The sequence below is a fragment of the Ornithorhynchus anatinus genome, chromosome 15 (assembly GCF_004115215.2).
Source record: "Ornithorhynchus anatinus isolate Pmale09 chromosome 15, mOrnAna1.pri.v4, whole genome shotgun sequence".
NCBI classification, from domain to species: Eukaryota; Metazoa; Chordata; class Mammalia; order Monotremata; family Ornithorhynchidae; genus Ornithorhynchus; species Ornithorhynchus anatinus.
Genome location: NC_041742.1, coordinates 730378 through 748572, shown reverse-complemented (window position 1 = coordinate 748572; position 18195 = coordinate 730378). Strand labels below are relative to the sequence as shown.

General features: G+C 53.3%; 2 protein-coding genes across 3 annotated transcripts in view; one reads left to right on the top strand and one right to left on the bottom strand.

Moving 5' to 3' along the window:
- Positions 1 to 892, top strand: part of ABCC3 (ATP binding cassette subfamily C member 3) — a 36552-nt gene extending 35660 nt beyond the window's left edge. The window contains exon 31 of the mRNA XM_029079997.1: positions 454 to 892. Coding sequence (XP_028935830.1) covers positions 454 to 562 — 109 coding nt within the window. The 3' untranslated portion in view covers positions 563 to 892. The remainder of the gene's footprint in view (positions 1 to 453) is intronic.
- A 1130-nt stretch (positions 893 to 2022) lies between these two features.
- ANKRD40 (ankyrin repeat domain 40) lies at positions 2023 to 13546 on the bottom strand. 2 transcript variants are annotated; one of them, XM_029080062.1, is made up of 5 exons: positions 13355 to 13546; positions 7283 to 7431; positions 6400 to 6897; positions 4476 to 4657; positions 2023 to 3918 (listed from the first exon to the last, which is right to left on the bottom strand). In XM_029080062.1, exons 1-5 carry the CDS (start codon positions 13486 to 13488, stop codon positions 3772 to 3774), a joined length of 1110 nt encoding a protein of 369 aa, XP_028935895.1. In that variant the 5' UTR covers positions 13489 to 13546; the 3' UTR covers positions 2023 to 3771. The 2 variants fall into 2 exon arrangements, with proteins under 2 accessions (XP_028935895.1, XP_028935896.1); XM_029080063.1 differs by having other exon boundaries at positions 6400 to 6894.
- Between the last annotated feature and the right edge of the window lie 4649 nt (positions 13547 to 18195).

Here is an 18195-nt window from a genome sequence, read left to right as displayed (position 1 = left end):
CAGCGGACGCCGGTCAGGAAGGGCCCCGCTGGGGACGGCGTCGCGTGTGCCGGGCTGCGCCGGTTAGGGCGTGGAGCCGAGAACAAAGGCGACGGTGACGGCCGGCAGGACCAACTCCGGCTCCGGGGCCGCTCGCGAGGGCTTTGCGTGAACTCTGCCGGCTAAAGCATCGCGGCTCCGACTCCCAGCTGCTCCCTGAAGCCCCACGACCGCAGCCTCGCCCCGTGCCGTCCACGTTGGACATCGGTCCACCCGACCCCATTCCTCTCCCTCGGGCGTTGGAAGTAATTCGGACCCGGCAAGGGATGGAAGCTGGGACAAGCCCCTCTCCCATCCTGCTGGGTCTTGGGGGCGGTCATCTGCGGGGAGGGGCCCGGTGACGGAAGAACTGGGCCTCGGAGCCCAGAGAAGGAGGCCGAGGCCGACGGGGGTCCCTCTCCCTCCCGCCCGCAGGGTCCTGGTCCTGGACGCGGGGCAGGTGGCGGAGTTCGATACGCCGGCGGCGCTCCTCGCGGCCAAAGGCATCTTCTACGGCATGGCCAGGGACGCCGGGCTGGCCTGAGCCGGGGCCAGGGACGCCGGGCTGGCCTGAGCCGGGGCCAGGGACTCCGGACTGGCCGGCCCCTCCCGCGGAGAGGATCCGCAGCCCGGAGCCGCGTCGCGCCGGGCCCGGCTGCCCCAGGATCGTCAGCGAAGAGGAAATTCCACGGCGGGACCGAAAGGATCTTGGCCGTAATTTTCCACGTTTCTGAGATTTTTCTTTGCCCGAGGTATTTTTAATAAATGTTTTTTCTTTCGAGGCAGAAAGTCGCCGTGCGAGCCACCCGGGGTGCTAGTGGGGAGCTCACGCTGCGGACGGGTCACTGCTGAAATAAAGACTTTGAGAACTACAGACCCGCTGCTTTCCCTTCTGCCTGGGCGTTGAACTGAGGTGACCCTTCTTCCCCCCAGGGAACACTGCCCTTAGCTTCCCTCTCCTCCTCCCTCCTTGCTCTCCCTCCCCTGCTCCTCCCCATCTCTCTCCTCTTTCCCAGCTCCATCCTCTTTTCTCCTTCCCCTCCCCCTTTTTCTCCCCTTCTCTTCTCCCTCCCCCCCTTTCTGTAGCGCAGAAACCTTCAGAACCCCGACAGGAGCCCCAATTCCAACCGCCCCCTCTAAGTGGCTTGGTTCAGACGGGCTTGGCTTACAGAATCTGGTTCGTTCACCCGCCCGCCCTCCCTTCACACCCTGGGGGATGCAGACCTGGGTGGTCAGCCAGCTCCAAGCGCTCCCTCTTGCCCGCCCGCAGCGAGGAGCCGCTGCTTCTGGGCTTCAAAGAACAGGCCTGAGCCCTGCCAGCTGCAGCAAGTTCAGATGGTGCCCCCCAGCAGGGACGGTCTCGATGGCATCCGCTTGTCCTGGCCGAGGGGGCGAAGTCCAGGGATGCAGTCAGTCAGTCATTTAAGGAGCGCTCTCCACGTGGGAGAGTACAGTATAGCAATATGGCAGACACATCCCCTGCCCACAGCGAGCTTCAATTCTAGAGACCGGCTAGACCGGCTGTCTGCCTGCCAATCGGTCTGCCTTCCAAACGGACCACGTCAGTTGGTTCTGTGGTGGCCAAATGGAGAGCTAGCCTAGTTGCCCCGGGGCGGGGAGACAAGACACCTCTGCCCTGGCTACTTTGTAAGGGGCTGGAAAGAGCCCAGGCCCTTCCTGGCTGTGGGCCCGTGGGGGCCTGGTGCCCGGATGGCTGATTTTACTCAGCCTCCCGCTGGGCCGCTGATAGTTAAGCTGCTCTGGGTGAGGACTTTCCGCGGAGAGTGACACACAGACTATCACCTCTGCTGAAGGAAGGGCCACAGCCCAGACACTAACTTTGCCTCACCCAAGAACAGGGCTCCCTTCCCGCTCCCGCTGGCCGGCCCCGCCGGCAAAACTCCGGCTCCGAAAGTGGCTCCGGGCCCCGCCGGCACCTGGAAAACCCGAGCTCGGTTTACCGAATGCAGGGAGCTCCGCAAGACAAAAAACCAGAGATTGGCCTGAGGTAATGGGTTACTATTTAATTCCAATAACGTGTGTTAGGATAAACAGTCAGTACTGCATCAGAGCCTGAGGCCCCTGCACTCTATGCTTTAGGCCCAAGGGGAACTCATGCTCCACTAAATGGGGGAATTTACAGTTAACAGAATTTAAAAAAATCCAGGAAGTTTTCAGTTACCCAAAGCATACAAAAATATTCCTCTGGATGCATAGATTAGGCCTTTTAGACTTGTCTACAGGCAGCGGTGCTCCCCAGAATCTAGTTTAAGGTGCGTGTCAACACCGGGCCCATCTCTGGGCTGGGACCCTCAGCAACTTTTCTCCCACCTCCACCCTCTACTCCAGCTGCCGGGCTGTAATGTGGGAGAATGGCAAGGGGCTCTGACGAGCCCTCCCAGCCCCGGGCAGTGCCTGGCTGGCGGGGTCAGGGAAGAGCCTCTGCTGGGAGTGATATCTGTGCGTCGACAGCTTGCACACACTCCCGCCCGGCTGCATTGTCCACGTAACACTGCTTTACCACAGTTAAGAAGGTAAGTTTCTTTGGAAACCGTAGGCACTACAGGGAGAAAAATACTTCTCCAAGATGGCAGGACGGTGGTCAACAGCTGGAGCGGGGGGCTCCGGTGGCTCACCTGCTCGCCTCTGTGCGGGATCCTGATGGCTCTTCCGGTGGCCCAGGGACACTTTGGAGAAAGACGCCGGGCTGGGCACAAGCCCCGGTGTTTCTCGGGCTTTCTGCTAGAAGGCTCCGGTGGGTTTTCTGAGCTCGCTCGCTGCAGGACTTGAGCCTGGGTGGGGCATCCCAGCCCCCGCTCCCAAAAATATCGCAAGACAGGAAGGCCGGGAGAGCCAAAGGGGTCTCTGGCCTCTGGAGGCAAAACAGAACTGGCGGTGACAGGCTCTGGGATCTGACAGTTGCATAGAAACGTGAGTAATTTCAAATTCACCTTCTGCCACCGGACAGTTGTGCCGACGGACGGGTTTTTGACCGCGGCCTTTGGGAGAGCGGAGGGGGGCCGAGATTCTGCCAGGGTGTTTAGGGTTTGTGCTCCTTTTGCTTAGGCAGGGACGGCCCCAATTGTGTGTGTGAGAGAGAGAGAGAGGAAGAGAAATATAGAGAGAAAACACAAAAAATGGCGCTTTTTGATGGTGTTTGGGCGACCTCTAGAGGGTACAAGCCACCACCAAATGCCTCGGTGCTTTTAGGAGGAAGAGCAGTCTCGCAGGATAGCCAGCCAGGAATATGTTTGAAAGGAAAAAGGAGAGGGGAAGCTACTTTGGTTAACAGCCTATTTACAACTAGAGTACCTTATCATAGTGTTAAATACCTTTAACCTGAGAAACAGTGAACTATAGTTCTAAGAAACCTCCCAGCTGCATTCCCGGGTGGAAAGCTGTCAGTCGGGGACCTCGCGTTCCTCCTCCTCTGCCATTCCCGGGTCAGGCTGGAGCCTTGGGCTCGCGCCCCGGAGATCTTCGTCGTGCCCGACAGCTCGGTCACCGGCAGGGCCCCGACCGCCTCAGCGCGCCAGAGAAGGGAGGTGGGGCGAACTCTTCCCGGGGACCGTTCTCGGAAAAGTCCCGCAGCTTCCTCTGGTCGCCGGTTCCCACAGGGCGGACGCCGCCCGTGGGCCGGGCTGAGGTTTGGAACGGTCACCCAGGCCCCTCCCGAGCCCCGCGCCTTTCCATCCAGAGTTTTCCCGAAGCCCCGAGGGGCTGCGCTCTCAGCTGGCGGACCCTCTGGGGCCGTCAGTAGGTCAGTTTGGACGCTCTCCTGTTGTAACAAGGCCGTTCGGTCAGGGTTGAGGCTGCATTCCTGAGCAGAAAGTTGCTATCGTTTAGTGTCAGGACCAGTTCCAACTCTTGAAAGTCCTGGAGGCGGGCAACATCTTTGTCCTTTAAAAGAAAAAAAAAAAACCAGAATCCACTCATTAGTGCTGCTAGGCCAGGGCTGGCTAGAAAAACAGAGAGAGATTTCCAATTTTTCAAGTGGGGGAAGAGTGGGCAGAAGATGACAAGGAACCTAGAAACAGGTGAGCATGGAAACTGAAGACCTAATGAGAGCGGAGACTGAGGGCCAGGGGGATGCAGGCCCTTACCCAGGGGGGCTCATCAGAGATAAGGGGGATGCTACACTCTTTGCCCACAACAGAAAGGGGTCTGGACCACTATGCAGACGCTCACTGTTAGAGCTGAGGACTTGGGGGTCTGCCCTCCCTCTCCAGGCCCGCGATGAGATTAAGCAATCGGAGGAGCTGGTTTAGGAGCCCGCCTGTGGACCATTTCACACCCCAATTTTCCTCCTCTGGGGCTCGCCCCAAATTCTCCAGGATCTCGGGGATTCCTTTAACTAGAGAAGGCTCTGAAAGCAGGTGAGGTAACTCGTACAGTAATCTGGGATGCGCCAGGCAAAGGACACACAGACAAACACAAGGCCAGCTCTGCTCTCTGACCTTCCTTAACAGGGTGTTGGGTAATTTTCTGATCTTCTCCACCTGCTCCGGGCTAACTCCCAGTTCCCTGCAGCTCACTCTGAGCAACTCCTGGTAGGTGAGTTCTTGTCGATCCAGTTCGATTTCGATGAAGTCGTTTTCTCGAAGGGATGGGTTCTGAATCCTCACTTTGAGGACTAGCTCTATTGAAACAAGGTGACATTGCCAAGTGAACCATCGGCAGTACCGATTCCAGATCTGTCCCGAGCTACCCGCTCGGGGCCGACGTCACCTCCGGTCCAGCTCCCTGCCCCGCAGGCCTGGACCCCAAACAAAACAAACTGGTGTCTGGCCCCGCCGCTAAGCTGGGGCAGGAGGGTTTCAGCCTGCGACCTCGAGCCAAAGCCTCTCTTGCACAGGGTTATGTGGAGCGCTAGCCGTTACCCAGTAATTTGGTTTGGGATGATAGAAAACCCAAGACACAACTCCCACTCTCCCGAGGGACTGCTGGGAGGTCGGGACAGATCACGTAATCTTTTTTTTTTTTGGCTTGGTGGTGTGCCTACTTGGGGCTAAAAGCCGGGGGGGGTCCATGGCACTGCCTCAGTCTTGGTCAGATGGTGGCCTCCCTGAAGAGGAAGCGTGGTGACGTGAGGAAGCATCAAGCCCAGTGCATGGAGTGTGGTAACTTGTGACGGAAAGATGGATTTTAGGGGTTTCTTAGGACAGGGAGCCCTATGTGGGACAGGGGCTGTGCCCTAACTATCTTGTATATACTCCAGCGCATAATATAGAGTTTGGCACTCAGTCAATTGTAATTACTGAGCGCTTACTGTGTGCAGAGCACCGTACTAAGCACTTGGGAGAGTGCAATAGAACAGTAAACGGACACGTTCCCTGCCCACATGGAGCTTACAGTCTAGAGGGGGAGACGTGAATATAAATAGGTAAGTTACAGATATGTACATAAGTGCTGTGGGGCTGGGAGAGGAGATGCATAAAGAGAGCAAGTCAGAGTGATGCAGAAGGGAGTGGGTGAAGAGGAAAGAAGGGCCTTAATCAGGGAAGGCCTCCTGGTGGAGATGGGACTTCAATAAGGTTTTGAAGGGGGGAGAGAGCCAATGTCTGTCAGATGTGAGGAGGGAGGGCGTTCCAGGTTGGAGGTAGGACGTGGGCGAGAGGTTGGCAGTGAGAGAGGCAAAATCAAGGTACGGTCAGAAAGATAGCATTAGAGGAGAGTGTGCGGGCCGGGTTGTGGTAGGAGAAGTAGGAGGGGCCAAGGTGACCGAATGCTTTAAAGCCAAGAGGGAGGAGTTTCTTTGTGATGCCCAGGTAGATAGGCAACCACTGGAGGCTCTTAAAGAGAAGGGAGACCTGGCCTGACTTTTTTGTAGAAAACTGATCCGGGCAGCGGAGTGAAATGAGACCTGGAGTGGGGAAAGACAGGAAGCAAGGAGGTCATCAAGATCCTTCTAGACTTTAAGCTCATTGTGGGCAAGGAATCTGTCTTTTTATTGTTGTATTGTACCCCTCTAAGGGCTTAGTAGAGTGTCCTGAACACGGTAAGTGTTCAATAAATATGACTGAATGAATGATCAAGAAGGCTGATACGTAATCAAGGCGGGATAAAACAAGTGAGTGGATTCATGTGGTAGCGATTTTGACGGAGAGGAAAGGGCAGATTTTAGTGCCTAACAAGTACCGGAATTATTCCGAGAAGATTCCCACTCAGTCCCCTGACCAAGTCGAACAGATGGATGGGGCTTGGGTGTGGTGTTGAGAAGGTCTGAGAAGACTCGAGAAGGCACACAGGGAAGTCGTCTGCATCAGCAGAGGGTACAGGTCAATTCTGTTTTCCTGGAGTGTGCGCAGCCCTGCCGCAGCCCGGTGGTGGCGGGGCCGGGTGGGGGGAGATGGAGAGAGCGGTGCCCACTCGGGCGTTTACCTTGCATGTTGAACGGAAACGTTCCGGTGAAGAACAACGGCTGAAAGGTCGGCGGGGGTCCCGCGGATGGGCCGTTCTGTGACTCCATGGGCACCGGTGGCTTCGGGGGGATGGGGGAGAACAGGGGGCAAGCGTGACCCGGCAGGGGCTGGCACCCAGGGCTGGGCGTTGTGCTTTCCGGCATCCTGTGTGGAACTGGTGAAGTGGAGGGGGCGGGGGGAGCCGTGGGGGAGACAGAGGGAGGAGGGACGGCTCCATTCTGGGCCAGGGGCAAAGAGGCACGGGTACCCGGGAACGCACCCGGGCGGGGCATCTCGGCCCCTGCAGGGGGGGACGCGGAGGGGCCCCCACTCGGGACTTGGGCTGTCTCTCCCTCTGGCAAGGCTGATGCTGGTGTATACGTGAACGGGAAGGGGGGGTTGGCCAGATAGCTGGGGATGAAAGGTAATTCCGATTCTCTCTTCAGCTCCAGGGTGGCGGCGGTTTCGGTGTCTTCTACTACAAAAGGGGGAAAAGGCCCGTTAGGAAACAAAACGCGTGGTCTGGAGCCGGTTTTCCCACCACCGTCTCCACTCTGGGGTCAACTGGCCAAGAAACGGGCTTACCCCAGCGTTGGGAAAATAACCAAATCCGCCGGGCCCAGGCAGAAGCCACCACCCCGGAGGATTCGGTGAAACCAGTCGTGTCGGGAAACGCGGGTTACTGTCGCGGCCCCCACCACGCCTGCTCCCAGAGGCCCGTCTCTTAGCTTGGTGTCCATCCCTGGAATGGGAGAATCTTTGGTTTTGGGTTACCCCGGCCCACACGGCTCCAAAACGTCTCCTCGGTCACCGCACTTCCCAGGTGGTGGGGAAAGGGGGAGCTGGGAAGGGACGCGTTTTACCTCCCAGAATCTTCCTGATGTCCCCTCTGGAGGTCAGCTGGGCCGGCCTCTCCCCCTTGACGGTGAGAATCTCTCGGTCGGCCCCCGAGAGGAGCAGGTAGGAGACCACCTGGCCGTGGTTGCGTTTGCAGGCCCAGTGCAGGCAGGTCCTGTGCCGCAGGGGAAAACCGGTGACTTGATTCTGCTCGGGATCGGAGGACGAATCAAATCTCCGAGGCTCGAGGCCCGGGGAGGGACCCCGCCCGGCGGCCCAAACCCGGTTTCTCCCAAAGCGAGGAAGTTGGGATGTTTAATCCCATTCCCGCTCTCCCCCTGTATAATTTCTCATCCTTTACTTCTTAGCCCCGTGACAGTGTGCGTCCTAGGCATCAGTGCCGCCTACGGGGAAAATCGAATTGACTGAATCCCCTTCTCAGTGGCTGCATTTGGGCCTTTTGGCAAAGCTATTACTTTGGTCTGCAGCAGATGTTTTCGCTTTACAGTTCACATAAAGACTTTGCTTGCTGACCGTTTCTTTTACTTAAAAAAAAAAATGACTTTCAAGGAGAGAGGCTGATTCAGTTATTTCCTTCCACATGCACGCCTCTATCTGATGGGTTATATCTGTACCCTCCCCAGTGCTGAGCCCAGTGATTGGGGCAGAGAAAGTGCTTAATGCATAACTAGCTGGCAATCCTTAAAAGCCCAACAGGCCCACTGTGTTCTGGGTTCCAAGACAGACCGGACTTAGAGCAGATTTCCAATCCCTGATCCCCTTCCGACATGGGTGTGTTTACCCCGCTAGGCTGTAAGCTCCCTGAGGGCAGGAATCCCATCTCTTCACTCTGCGGTCCTCACCCCAGTGCTTGATATACTGCTCTGCGCAAGGTATGCACCCATGGATACCTTTGGTTGACTGCCCCACAAACACAAGCAAGGTCAAGATGAATCAGACCGATTTGCTGCCCAGCTCATTTGCTCTACTGGGTGCTTGGGGCCGTACAATAACGCGGACATGGGAAGAGCATGGGACCGAGAAGCTGGAGACCCGAGCACTTATCCCAGGTCCGTCGCCGGCCTGTTGTGGAACTTTGGACAGGTCACTTAACTTCTCTGGGCCTCGGTTTCCTTAATCGGTGAAATGGGGATAAAAATCCTCGCTCACCCTCCCTCTTAAGACTGGGAGCCTCATGAGGGACCAGGACTGGGTCTGATCAGGTTAGTGCTTAACACAGAAAAGCATGTGAATCGATTCCCGTGGCCCCTGACAAAGCAGCTAGCAGAGTCGAGAGAACCAGCTGAAGCTTTCAGGAACCAAAGCCCACAAAGCCATGCGCACTTCCCTCCCCGGCGGTTAATTCAGCCTGATGGATAATCGTTTATGTGTAATCATTTACAGCCTGGAAATTTCCATTCCGGTCCCTAGCACCGCCGAAGCCAGGCTCCCGGACCCGCAGGTAATATTTCCAGTTTCCATGTGTTCCATCCACCTTCCTCCTTAATGGTCGAAAGGCACACTACAGGCCTTGTCTAGAGCTACTGTGGGAACCATGAATTTGAACCGTGCCTCTCAGGTCTTTAAATTCCTAGCTGCAGAAGCATATTCGTGCTGAGGCCCAAGGTTGGAGGGGGGAGTGGGAGAAGAGGGGGAGCTGGTCCTGCCCTACAGGAACTAGGGGATGCTCAAACGTAGTGTTTCTCATCTCCCCGCCCTCCGTACTGCCCCCCTGCCACTTAAGCACTTGTGCACCACCTTGGTACTTGGCTACTTCCCTCTTTCCCTCCCACTCTTCCCATAATACGGTCATCCACAGCTCTTCATTCAACTGCTTCCTCTTCTCTAGGTTTTGATGGTAACGCTGTCAACTGCTCGAGGGCAAGGATCATTCTAATTCTGTGGTTCTCTCCCAAGTGCTCAGTTTCATTTTCCCAGCCGAGAATCCTCTATGTAACAAAGTTTAAAATTGGCCCTTCCATATCAGTGCATCTATGGAAAAACCGTCCCCCAAGACCACCCAACCTAGTGCTAAGAGGCAAGCTACCACTTGTTTGTAATAGAGCAACAGATGAGGAAGAGGCCTGAGCTTTCTGCTCAGTTACCGTAGAAATCTCTTGTGGGCAAGAAATGCATCTCTTGATTCTTTTATGCCTTACCGGGTCCTTGGTAGAGTGCATTAAATCCAGTGGTTGTGCTCAACATACGATGCTTGCTTAGAACACCGCGACTTGTACTTTACCCTAAATTTTGGCTCAGCATGATGCTTGGCACGTTGTAAGCGCTTAACAAATACCGCAGTTATTACTGAGCCAAAATTTAGGTGCCAAGCATCATGCTGAGCTCTGGGGCAGATACAAGGTCATCAGGTCAGACGGAGTCCCTGCCCCTCACAGGGCTCACAAACTAAGGAGGGAGGGAGAGCACGTATTGAACCCCCATTTTACAGAGGAGGAAACCGAAGCACAGGGAAGTTACTGACTTGCCTAAGGTCACACAGGAGGCAAGCGGCGGAGCCAGGATTACAATCCAGGCCCCCGCTCTGTCCACTAGGCTGCCCTGCTTCATCAGCACTTGGGGACCTACGTTCTTGGACGTGGAGTGAAGCCCCCTTACTAATGCATTTTAGGAAAGGGAGGGAGAAGGAGTATAACGATTATAAAGTGGGTTTTCTCACCCAGCAAAATAAACTCTATTATTCTCACTTTAATAATTTTTAAGGTCGCATGGGATGGGAAAGGGGTAGGAGTACCCCACGACTGAGGAGCTCTCCGGAAAGTCGGCTAGCGATGATGAAGGGTTATCGCTGACGGGAGGAAACAAAGCGGCTTTAACTGAGCAGGACCACGGTAACGTTCATGAGGTAGTGTATTTTCAAAGGAGACACGTGAGGCTTTCGCCAGTAGGTGACTGGATGCAGCAATAACGGGGGGAGAGCGGATTGGGGAGCCCCTAGATGGGGAGGGACGTCGGTCCCTCGGCCAGAGCGGCTTATCCTTCGGATTCTGCACAGCACCTTCGGTACGTCACTTGAACCGGATGAGAGTCGGGAGACTTCCAAACAGGTAGAATAGCCCTTGAAAAGTCAATCTGTTAGTCAAATTCTCATCTGTTCCCCTTGAAAAGCAGTTGAGGTGGCGTTTTATCACTCGTTTTATTGAACGGGAATTTTTGGAGCGCTTGCTGGGGGCACAGCACTCTAAGTGCTTAGGAGAGAACAACAGAACAGGGTTGGTAAGCACATTCCCTGCCCACAGTGAGCTTACAGTCTAGAGAGGGAGACGGACCTCAGTAAGAACAAATAAATTATAGACATATATATATAATCTGTAATATAAATATAAATGCTGTGCGGTTAACAGAGGGGTGAAGAAAGGGTGCAAATTCAAGCGCAAGATGCAAGAGGGAGCGGAAGAGGAGGGAATGAGGACTTAATCCGGGAAGGCCTCTTGGAGGAGATTTGTTTTTCACAAAGCAAAAGTAATGATCTCCCACTATGTACAGAGTGTGTAAGCATGTGCTGACTGTATTCGCAGCACTCCACTGGGTGTCACGATGCGCAGAGCACTGGACTGGATGCCAACTATATGCAGAACTACCTACTGGGCACCTTAAGGTGTGCAGAACGCGATACTGGAACTTGGGATCGTACAATAAAAGTAAAGGTGTGGAAAGAGCCTGGGCGTCCGGGGACCCGGGTTCTAGTCCCAGCTTGGCCCCTGCCCTGCTGTGGGTCGTTAGGCGAGTCACTCAGTGGTTCTGTGCCTCAGTTTCCTCACCTGTAAAATGAGGATACCTTTCATTCATTCAATTCATTCAGTCATATTTATTGAGCTCTTACTGTATGCCGAGAACTGTACTAAGCACTTGGAAGAGTACAATATAACAATAAACAGACGCTCTCGCTGCTCACAACGAGCTTACAGTCTAGAGGGGGAGACACATTAATATACATAACATTTCGGGTACTTGTTAAATGCTTTCCATGTGCCAAGCACTGTTCTGAGCGCTAGGATAGATACAAGTTAATCAGGGTGCACACAGTCCCTGTCCCACACAGGGCTCACAATTTTAATCCCCATTTTACAGATGAGGTCGCTGAGGTCCAGAGAACTGAAGTGACTTGCCCAGGGTCAGCCAGCAGACAAGTGGTGCAGCAGAGATTAGAACCCAGGACCTTCTGACTCCCAAGCCCGTACTCTATCCCCTAAGCCAGGCTGCTTCTTTATAATACCGGCTCTCTCTCCTTCAGACCGTGTACCCTGTGTGCAAAGAGGCTGTGTCCAATCTGACCTCCTACCTAATAATAATTATAGTATTTGTTATGCGTTTACTATGTGCCCAGCACTTTTCTAAGCACTGGGAAAGATACAAGGTAATCGGGTTATCCCATGTGGGGTTCATGATCTTAATCCCCATTTTCCAGATGAGGTAAGTGAGGCCCAGAGAAGTTAAGCGTCTTTTAGTGGAAAGAGCACGGGCTTGGGAGTCAAAGGTCGTGGCTTCTAATAATAATAATAATGGTATTTGTTAAGCGCTTACTATGTGCCAGGAACTGTTCTAAGCGTTGAGCACTGTTCCCAGCTCTGCCCCTTGTCAGCTGTGTGACTTTGGGCAAGTCACTTATCTACCCCAAACTGCTTAGAAAAGCACTGTGGCTTAGTGGAAAGATCCTGGGCTTGGGAGTCAGAGGTCGTGGGTTCTAATCCCAGTTCCGTCACTTGTCAGCTGGGTGACTTTGGGCAAATCACTTGACTTCTCTGTGTGTCAGTTCCCTCCTCTGTAAAATGAGGATGAAGACTGTGATCCCCTCGTGGGACACCCTGATTACCCTGTATCTACCCCAGTACTTGGCACCTAGTAAGCGCTTACCATTATTATTAACAAATACCATCATCAGCCTAACCTATCTGCACAGTGCTTGGCACCTAGTAAGGGCTTACCAAATGCCATCATATTCATCCTAACCTATATGCACAGTGCTTGGCACCTAGTAATGGCTGAACAGGTACCATTATCATCCTAACTTAAGTGCACAGTGCTTGGCACCTAGTAAGCGCTTACCAAATGCCATCATCATCCTCCCAACCTAAGTGCACTGTGCTTGGCACCTAATAATGGCTGAACAGGTACCATTATCATCCTAACTTATGTGCACAGTGCTTGGCACCTAGTAAGCACTTACGAAATGCCATCATCATCCTATGTGCACAGTGCTTGGCACCTAGTAAGCGCTGAATCGAGTCCATTATCATGCTAAGCTATGTGCACAGTGCTTGGCACCTAGTAAGCGCTTAGCAAATGCCATCATCATCCTCCCAACCTATGTGCACTGTGCTTGGCACCTAGTAATGGCTGAACAGGTACCATTATCATCCTAACTTATGTGCACAGTGCTTGGCACCTAGTAAGCGCTTACCAAATGCCATCATCATCCTATGTGCACAGTGCTTGGCACCTAGTAAGCGCTGAATCGAATCCATTATCATGCTAAGCTATGTGCACAGTGCTTGGCACCTAGTAAGCGCTTACCAAATGCCATCATCATCCTCCCAACCTATCTGCACTGTGCTTGGCACCTAGTAATGGCTGAACAGGTACCATTATCATCCTAACTTATGTGCACAGTGCTTGGCACCTAGTAAGTACTTACCAAATGCCATCATCATCCTATGTACACAGTGCTTGGCACCTAATAAGCGCTTACCAAATGCCATCATCATCCTATGTGCACAGTGCTTGGCACCTAGTAAGCGCTGAATCGAATCCATTATCATGCTAAGCTATGTGCACAGTGCTTGGCACCTAGTAAGCACTTACCCAATGCCATTACCTTCCTATGTGCACTGTGCTTGACACCTAGTAAGCGCTTACCAAATACCACCATCATCCTAACCTCTGTGCAGAGTGTTTGGCACCTAATAAGCGCTGAACCGATACCATTATCACCCTAACCTACGTGCACACTGCTTGGCATTAGTAATTGCCGAAGAGATGCCATCAGTATTGATCACGATTCTTCTTCTCATTGATTTTTGGCCCCAAGCTGATGGGGGGGGGGGGGGGAGGGTTGGATGGTCGAAGGCCCCGAGACTCACCAGCCATTGATCTCGTTCTGGGAGTTGACGTTGACCCCGCTCTCCACCAGCTTCTGCACCTCCAGGAGGTCGCCCAGGGCCGCCGCCTCCCTCAGCCTCTCCTGCTGCTCCTTCTCCTGGGCCTGGGCCGTCATCTTGCCCGCGCTCCCGGCGCAGAGGCTGTCGGGAAAGGCTGCCTTCTTGCCTGCCTGCCTGCCTGCCTACGTGCGCGCGCCCGGCACGCACGCACGCACGCGGCGGCCTGCCCGTACAAAGGGCCCCGGCGCCACCTTCAATTCGGCCCCCCAATGGGGGACTCTATTCGCTGTAACACCACCTCCCGCGCACTTTGGTTCCGCCGGCCTGTCCCCGGTAATAAACATACTAATGTTGGTAATAATGATAATGTTGGTATTTGTTAAACGCTTACTATGTGCAGAGCACTGTTCTCAGCGCTGGGGGAGACACAGGGTCATCAGGTTGTCCCACGTGGGGCTCACCGTTAATCCCCATTTTATAGAGGAGGTAACTGAGGCCCAGTGAAGTTGGTACTTGTTAAGCGCTTACTATGGGCAGAGCACTGTTCTAAGCGCTGGGGTAGACACAGGGGAATCAGGTTGTCCCACATGGGGTCACAGTCTTAGTCCCCATTTTACAGATGAGGTAACTGAGGCACAGAGAAGTTAAGTGAAGCAGCGTGGCTCATTGGAAAGAGCACGGGCTTTGGGGTCAGGGCTCGTGAGTTCGAATCCCAGCTCTGCCACTTGTCAGCTGTGTGACTGTGGGCAAGTCACTTAACTTCTCTGTGCCTCAGTTCCCTCATCTGTAAAATGGGGATGAAGACTGTGAGCTCCACGTGGGACAACCTGATTCCCCTATGTCTACCCCAGCTCTTAGAACGGTGCTCGGCACATAGTAAGCGCTTAACAAATACCAACATTATTATTAAGTGACTTGCCCACAGTCACACAGTTGACAAGGGGCAGAGCAGGGATTCGAACTCATGACCCCTGACTCCGAAGCCCATGCTCTTTCCACTGAGCCGCGCTGCTTCCCCATGTTGGTATTTGTGAAGCGCTTACTATGCGCCGAGCACTGTTCTAAGCACTGTCAGATTGTCCCAAGTGAGGCTCACAGTCTGCGTGGCTCAGTCGGGTTGGGGGTCGCCCCATTTTGGGGTTCCGTGGGGGGCATCTATTCATTCAATCGGATTTATTGATCGCTTAGAGAAGCAGCGTGGCTCACGGGCAAGAGCCCAGGCTTGGGAGTCAGAGGCCGTGGGTTCTAATCCCGGCTCTGCCACGTATCAGCTGGGTGACTTTGGGCAGGTCACTTCACTTCTCTGGGCCTCAGTGACCTCATCTGGAAAATGGGGATGAAGACTGTGAGCCCCACATGGGACAATCTGGTGACCTTGTATTTACCCAGTGCTCAGAAAAGTGCTTGGCACGTAGTCAGCGCTTAACAAATACCAAAATTATTATTAATCCCCATTTTACAGATGAGGTCACTGAGGCCCCCAGAAGTTAAGTGACTTGCCCACAGTCACACCAACCGTTTGCGTTTGGAGTGACAGGCCCGAGTTGGAAGGTGAAGCCGTCGTTGGGCAGGGACTGTCTCCCTCTGAGGCCTAATTCTACAGTGGGTGCAGGGGTTGTCACTCTTTATTGTTGGTCTGTACTTTCCCAAGCGCTTATGACAGTGCTGTGCACACTTAGCGCCGAATAAATACGATTGAATGAGTGGAGGAAGAGGGAAATGGGAACTGGGAACCAGTGATCAAAGGGAAACTCGTTGTCGACCAACTCTGTTGTAGTGTCACAATAATAATTGTGGTATTTCATTCATTCGTTAGTATTTATTGGGCGCTTTCTCTGTGCAGAGCACTGTACTAAGCACTCGAAATGGACAACTGGGCAACAGCTAGAGACCATCCCTGCCCAGTGAAGGACTCACAGCCTTCTCAAGCCCGTCAAGACGGGCCCGGTTAGAGATAATCAGCGTGGCTCAGTGGAAAAAGCCTGGGCTTGGGAGTGAGAGGTCATGGGTTCGAAACCCGGCTTGTGAGCTGTGTGACTGTGGGCGAGTCACTTAACTTCTCTGTGCCTGTTACCTCATCTGTAAAATGGGGATTAACTGTGAGCCTCACATGGGACCACCTGATTACCCTGTATCTCCCCCAGCACTTAGAACAGTGCTCTGCACAGAGTAAGCGCTTAACAAATACCAACATTATTATTATTATTATAACCTGATCACTTTGTATCCTCTCCAGCGCTGAGAACATTGCTTTGCACATAGTAAGCGCTTAACAGATGCCATCATTATTATTATATTGGTATATATTATTTATTACTCTATTTTATTAATGGTGTGCATATATTTATGATATTATTTATCTTGATGGTATTGATGCCTGACCACTTGTTCTGTTGTCCGTCTCCCCCATTTAGACTGTGAACCTGTTGTTGAGCCGGGACGGTCTCTCTCTGGTGCCCGACTGTCCATCCCAAGTGCTCAGTCCAGCGCTCTGCACAGAGTAAGCGCTCGATCCATACGATTGAATTGATTAGAGAAGCAGCATGGCTCAATGGAAAGAGCCTGGGCTTGGGAGCCAGAGGTCATGAGTTCGAATCCCCGCTCTGCCACTTGTCCGCTGGGTGACTGTGGGCGAGTCACTTCACTTCTCGGTGCCTCAGTGACCCATCTGGAAAATGGGGATGGAGACTGTGAGCCCCACGTGGGACAACCTGATCCCTTTGTATCCCCCCAGTGCTTAGAGCAGTGCTTTGCACAAAGTAAGTGCTTAACAGATGCTATCATTATTTTTAAGAGCCCAGCCTTGGGAGTTAGAGGTCACGGGTTCCAATTCCATCTCTGCCGCTTGTCAGCTGGGTGACTTTGGGCGAGTCACTTCACTTCTCTGGGACTCGGTTCCCTCATCTGGAAAATGGGGATGAAGACGGGGAGCCTCACGTGGGACAACCTGATGACCCTCTATCTCGCCCAGCCCTGAGAACAGTGCTCTACACATAGTCAGCGCTTAACGAATACCAACATTACGATTATTATAGTCAGATGGGTGACTTGGGGCAAGTCACTTCCCTGGAACCTCATCTGTAAAAAGGAGGGGGATGAAGCCTGTGAGCCCCACGTGGGACAACCTGATGACCCTAGATCTCCCCCAAAGCTTAGAACAGTGCTCTGCACATAGTCAGGGCTTAACAAATACCAACATTATTATTGTCAGTTGGGTGATTTGAGCAAGCCACTTCCCTGGGACCTCATCTGTAAAAAGGTGGGGATGAAGCCTGTGAGCCCCACATGGGACAACCTAATGACCCTGTATCTCCCCCAGCACTGAGAACAGTGCTCTGCACAGAGGCAGCGCTTAAACAAATACCAACATTATCATTATTGTCAGCTGGGTGACTTGGGGCAAGCCACTTCCCTGGGACCTCATCTGTAAAAAAATTGGGGGGGGCGGCCTGTGAGCCTCACATGGGACAACCTGATGACCCTGGATCACCCCCAGCGCTTCAAACAGTGCTCAGCACATAGTCAGTGCTTAACAAATACCAACATTATGATTATTATAGTCAGCTGGGTGACTTGGGGTGAGTCACTTCCCTGGGACCTCATCTGTAAAAATGGGGGGAAGGGGAAGCCTGTGAGCACCACGTGGGACAACCTGATGACCCTGCCTCTCCCCCAGTGCTTAGAACCGTGCTCTGCACATACTAAGCGCTTAACAAACACCAACATTATTATTATTGTCAGCTGGTTGACTTGAAGCAAGCCACTTCCCTGGGATCTCATCTGTAAAAATGGGGGGAAAAGCCTGTGAACCCCATATGGGACAACCTGATGACGCTGCATCTCCCCCAGCGCTTAGAAAAGTGCTCTGCACATACTAAGCATTTGACAAACACCAACATTATTATTATTGTCAGCTGGGTGACTTGGGGCAAGCCACTTCCCTGGGACCTCATCTGTAAAAAAAAACTGGGGGGGGAGGCCTGTGAGCCCCACATGGGACAACCTGATGACCCTGGATCACCTCCAGCGCTTCAAACAGTGCTCTGCACATAGTCAGCGCTTAACAAATACCAACATTATGATTATTATAGTCAGCTGGGTGACTTGGGGCTAGTCACTTCCCTGGGACCTCATCTGTAAAAATGGGGGAAGGGGAAGCCTGTGAGCACCACGTGGGACAACCTGATGACCCTGCATCTCCCCCAGCGCTTAGAACAGTGCTCTGCACATACTAAGCGCTTAACCAACACCAACATTATCATTATAGTCAGCTGGGTGACTTGGAGCAAGTCACTTCCCTGGGACCTCATCTGTAAAAAATTGGGGGGGAGGCCTGCGAGCCCCACATGGGACAACCTGATGACCCTGGCTCTCCCCCGGCGCTGAGAACTGTGCTCTGCACACAGGGCTTCACAGATTTTCATTACCCCATTTATTTGGTTAATGCAATGTACATCGCTTTGGTTCTATTTAGGTGCCACTGTTTTTACGAGATGTTCTCCCCCTCGACTCTATTGACGGCCATTCTTCTGGTCGGCCTGTCTCCCCCGATCAGACCGTAAGCCCGTCAAAGGGCAGGGATTGTCTCTATCTGTGGCCGCCTTGTTCATTCCAAGCGCTCAGTCCCGTGCTCTGCACAGAGTAAGCGCTCAATTTATTGAATGAATGAATGAATAAAGACGATTGGATGAATGAAAGAGGCCAACACGATGATTGAATGAATGAGGGAGGGGAGGCGCGGCCTCGGCGTCAGGCGGCGCGCGTTCCCGCGCCCGCGGTGCAGGCCGGGAAGGGGTGGGTGTCGGCCGCCATTTTGTGTGGTG